Here is a 5,183-nt window from a genome sequence, read left to right as displayed (position 1 = left end):
TGGGGCCCGAACTGGACCCCTGGGGCACACCGCGCGTCACGCTCCTCCGATGCATACCGCACCGGCCCGGGTACTCTACCCATCTATCACGCAGATAGTCGGCGAACACGGCCATCAGGTGGGAAGGCGCACCAGACTCCCGTATCTTGCCCCAGGGCAGGATATTAACCGCGATGGAGATGTCCAAAGACACCCCCAGCGCCACCCCGCCCCGGGGTACGGCCGAGTCCGCGAGGGCCATGACGTGCTCGATCGCATCGAGCGTTGAGCGGCCCCCTTGAAAGCCATACTGGCACTTAGCCAAGCCGAGCTCAACGACGCAGGACAGGTGGGTAGCGAGGCGGGAAGCGAGAGCACGCTCTAAAAGCTTTCCCGCCTCATCCAACAAGCAGATGGGCCGGTACACGGATGGGGAGCCCGCGGGCTTGCCCTTCATCGGGACGAGGACGAGCCTCGCCTGCGCGGCATGCGCCTTAACCTCAGGCAACCGTTCAGCAGCTGCCTGAAGTGGGGCCCAAGGACCACAGGACCATTATCCATGCCCGGCCGGGAATGCCATCAGGGCCCGGGGCCGTGTTGCAGGCTCCGAGCTTAGCGAAGGCATGGGCGAGCTCCTCCTGGGTGACCCCGTCGTTGGCGGACCAGATGATCCGGTACGCCCGCTCGGTCGAACATCGCCCCTCCAGACCATCCGGAAAGAGCGCATCGACGACGCGCTCGAGCTTGTCGGGGTCAAGACTCTCTGTAACCTGGGGCGCCGGTGATCGCAGGCGCCCCATGACGATCGGGTAGGGACGTCCCCACCGGTCACAGTCCAGAGAGTCCAGAAGCTCGTTCCAGGCCCGGGCCTTGGCCTCTTTGAAGGCCGACTGGAGGGCAACCGTCGTCTAGCGGTAGGCACGGTATAGCTCCCCTTTCCTCACCGGGTCGCAACTCTGTCTGCGGCGGTACCGCGTGCACCGGTGTCCGGTCACCACGTTGCTGACTCGCAGCGCGGCGATCTCGTCCGACCACTAGTACACGGGCTGCCGCGGCGGGGTGCGGACCCGGGGCATGGCGGCGTCACAGACAGCCGTCATAGCGCCCCGGAATCACTTCTCCTCCGCCTCGACATCGTCGACCGGTTCGGGCTGTGTTTCCGCCCAGGACATGGCGAGGGCTGCAGCCATCAGCGCGTCCTCGTCTAGGCGGCCCAACTCCCACCGGCGTGACGGCTGTCGCCCCGCAGGGCGGCGGGCGGGGCGGCCGTGCTGGTCGGCGGAGATATCGAAAAGGATGTAGAGGTGGTCGCTAAGCGTTTCCACCTCCTCCGCCACCCTCCACCCCGACACGATTCCCGCGGCGGCGGGCGATGCCCAGGAGATGTCCACTATGGACCCTCCCCACCGCCCTGAGAACGTGTTAACGGATCCCCGGTTGAGCAACCAGAGGTCCAGTCCCGCCGCCCACTCCAGCACTGTGTCACCCCTCGCGTCGGTCCCGGGACAACCGCAAGCCGTGGCTTTTGAGTTGAAGTCCTCCAGGTCCAAAGTTGGCCGAGCCCGGCAGTGCGATTGCACACAGTCCCGGATACGGTCCAACAAAGTCTCAAAGGACGCGTGGGACAGGCTGGGCAGGGCGTAAACGCCCACCACAGCCAGGCCGCCATAGCACGCCGCGACATAGCCGCGCCCCTTAGCTAAAACGCTAAACGGCACGGCCTCACTGCTTAGTATCGCCACGGAACCCAAATCGTCTGGGCGGTTGGGGACGCGATACGGCTCCGCGGCGACGGGCAACCCCACCCGCAGCTCGGACATTGTCTGGATGAGCAGATCCTGAGCCCAAGCCGCGAGGTTGAGGTTGGTCTGTAGGACCCGCATCGCAGGGAGGCGTGGAGAACCCGTATTAAGCAATCTCCATGGCCCCCCAGCGACCGGGTCCCTCTTCTGTTGCCTCCGCAGGCGCAACCGGCTACTCGTGGGGCGCCTGTACTTCTTCGGTGTCCGTCGCCGACACCTGTGCCGGCTCCAGAGTGATCGGCGTAGCACGTGACTCCTGGGCAGTGGGAGGCCGTGTCTCCTGCTGCGTTACGTTTGTTTTTTTCCTTCCTTCGCCGGGAGGGGGACGAGGCACATCCCTTAGCCCCCAATTGATGACCGGACGGCCGAGATCGGCGCAGACAGGGCATTTTGGGGGTGCGCTGCACTCCCGCGCCCTGTGGTTTTCGCCGCCGCAGATATAACAGCGGCCAGTCCGGTCCACCTCGCAGGCGCACCGCTGCCTGACGTGTCCTGTCTCAAGGCAACGGTAACACCTGAGGGCGCGGCGCTCCAGGGCCTGTACTCTCGCATAGGCCCACCCCACCGTCACCCTCCCGCTGCCACAATCTTGGCCGCGGACACGGCCGGCAGGCGGACCCAGGCTCTGCCAACGCCTGAGCGGGTCCGTCGAATGTCGCCAGCTTTTATGTCCGCAACCCCACAGCCCGCGGTAGCGGACAAAGATACCGCCGCGGCTTCCGAAGTTGCGCCCTCGTCCAATCCGACGATGCGTATCTCCGCGCACTTCGTCGGCCTCGACACCCGGACATCGGTTCCGCGGAAAAAATCTCCGAGCATGCCGGCTAGCCTGTCGGCGTTGACGGCGCTCTCCGGCCCGGACACCTCAATGATCGAGGCTCCTCTTTGGCCCCTTCGGTAGTGGATGCCGGTTAAACAAACACCCGCCTCCAGACGTCCGAATAGGACGTCGCGCTACCCTCGACCACCGTCAATATGACGGCCGCCCTCTTGGGGGCGCGAGGCGGGCGCGGCTGGTAAACGAGTAAGCCCACGTCAACGTCGTTCGTGAATTCGGACGCGCGAATGCTTTATTAACAGGTCCGAAATCACGGTCCGGAATCACGTTTTCATTGTCAAATCGTAGTAGATTTGAAAGCGTATTAAGTGGACCGGAGGGAGCCGACATGCAGAAGTAGAGCGAGGGCCTGCAGCCGTACGTGGTCAGACCAGACCGGACTCCAATTTAACATGGGCTGACCACGTACGGCTGCAGGCCCTCGCTCCACTTCTGCATGCCGGCTTCGTCCGGCCCATTTAACCCCTAGCGCTCCGTTGGCACCGCTACGGAGCTATCAGTCATTTGTTCCGTAACTCCGTAGGCTCCGCTGCGGAGCCCAAGGTTTTTAACATGATTACGCTTAAGATGTTACGAAATCGTCGGCGTTGGCAATTGTTATCGGTAGTAAAACGTGCACAAACTCTCTACTGTTACGATTGAATCATTTTTTGATCCATTTTATGGTCAGCAACATGGAGAAAAATAATTATTATGATGAGAATATAGAGTTGAGTGATAGTGAAGATGTGTGTGATTTCCGAGTGTTAGAAGATATTGTGGAAGACAATGGTGATTATAATTCTGACACTTCAAGTAGTGGTTCTGAAATTATACTACTAAAGAGAAAACGAATGATAGTTATTTACACAATGGTGAATTAAAAAAATTAAAATTTAACGTTCACTTACAAGAAGGAAGTGCATATGTATAAAATAAATAAAATCAAAAACATTCACAAGCATGTGCAATTCTTCTGACTTAAAATAAGACTCTTTCTTCTCACTCGTTCTGCTGCGAAAATGTGCCGGAGTTGCTGGTAGGCAGTGGTACAAAAACGTGCGGAGCGCTAAGGGTTAATACTCTTTCAAATCTACTCCAATTTGACAATGAAAGCGTGATTCAAAATATCCGAATTTTTCGCACCTGTTAATAAAGCATTCGCGCGTCCGAATCCACGAACGGCGCTGACGTGGGGTTACTCGTTCACCTGGTACACAGGCTTAAACTCGCGGGTGGGTTTTCCAAAAAAAAAACGTCATTTTCGTATTTTAATACTATCCACGCGAGGAAAAGACATCAAAAATGTGTCACTCCAATGGTTTGGACCGTATCACATGTGTTCCACGCAACGAAACATCGTTCCAACCCCTACACCTGTGGGTGGGCCACCCCTAACTCTGGGCCACCCCTAACTCTGGGCCACCCTGTTCAGCTCCAGGGGCCGTTTTCGAAACGAGTTTTAAATGACATTGATCCTTAGCGTACCGAGAATAAGCATGGTGAATTTCATCGCCCTTCGAGGTGTGGAAGTGCTCCCTTACGAAGGGTGTTGAAAAGTGGCGAACTGTTCCATCCCTCCAAGGGGTGCCTATGGGGCGCATGGCATGGGCGTTGACATTTCCTGAATCAGGAGATTCCAGGGAATGCATGTAGCCCAAATTCGGGACTATAGTCCAAAAATTGTGGATTTTGGAGGGGGTGGGGTGTTTGAGGGTCGGGTTTGCCCGAGAGGGATTTTGAGGGGTGCATTTTGTTGAGGGAATTGAGGACGGTCGCCCCAAATGTTTTTTTGATTTTTTCAACCCCTTCCGTCACCCCTGGCCTCTTCAAAAGTGGCGTTTTTCGACGTGCTCCTCTTTACGGGGGTGACTTAACCCCTTCGTATCAACCCTCGCCAATGCAACTTTGCGCACATTTAGAGGACACTTCAAAACTACTCCTCGCGAAGTTTCCCCAAAATCGATTGAAAACTCTCATAGATATGACGTTTTAAAAAAGTGTCCCTTTAATTTTGTCCGTCAATGTATATTGCTTCGTGTTTATAGGTAATTCGTCAGTTGTGTTAATGGCATGATGGGGAACATTAGCTGCCTTCAATCTATCACTAGGTAAATGGAACTGATACGGAAACTCGTTGATGATTTCTAAAATACTACTTTTTTCGGATTCATGAAGGTGACCTAATTCAAGAAACCTAAGAATTTCACTGAGCCTTCGAGCGTGATCCGCCGATTTGTCCGCGGCCGGATTTCCTCTACGAGAAGAACGGGGTGCAGGAGGTCGCGAGTCAAATTGCTCTACATCGATAGGGGGAATTGTAATAGTAACGTGGTCGCAAGTTGTATTAATTGCATATAGTTTGACCAGGCCATTTTGTTGGCTGGCCAGAATATTACCTACGAAAATGCCAGGTCCGGCATCGATCCGTTTAACGTAGCCTGACTCATTATTTCCAGCGGGGACTGAGATCAGAACTTTGGTTCGCGGGGGTAAGACGTGTGATGAGAGGTGGACGCGAACAAATTCTTTTTTCCGAAAGACAGAATACATGGAAAATTCTCTTTAAATTTAAGGGTTGCCTG

The 5,183-nt window shown here is 56.0% G+C and overlaps 1 protein-coding gene across 1 annotated transcript; it reads right to left on the bottom strand.

Moving 5' to 3' along the window:
- Window positions 1-1,091: 1,091 nt before the first annotated feature.
- LOC128883598 (uncharacterized) lies at window positions 1,092-1,862 on the bottom strand. Its single transcript, XM_054136117.1, has one exon. It carries the CDS (start codon window positions 1,860-1,862, stop codon window positions 1,092-1,094), a length of 771 nt encoding a protein of 256 aa, XP_053992092.1.
- Window positions 1,863-5,183: the final 3,321 nt, after the last annotated feature.

Source organism: Hylaeus volcanicus, unplaced genomic scaffold, assembly GCF_026283585.1.
Source record: "Hylaeus volcanicus isolate JK05 unplaced genomic scaffold, UHH_iyHylVolc1.0_haploid 12228, whole genome shotgun sequence".
Classification (NCBI taxonomy): Eukaryota; Metazoa; Arthropoda; class Insecta; order Hymenoptera; family Colletidae; genus Hylaeus; species Hylaeus volcanicus.
This window is presented reverse-complemented; position numbering and strand designations above follow the sequence as displayed.

Coding starts and splice junctions, on each gene's coding strand:
- LOC128883598 (XM_054136117.1), bottom strand. CDS start 1,862: ATGCGGGTCCTACAGACCAACCTCAACCTCGCGGCTTGGGCTCAGGAT.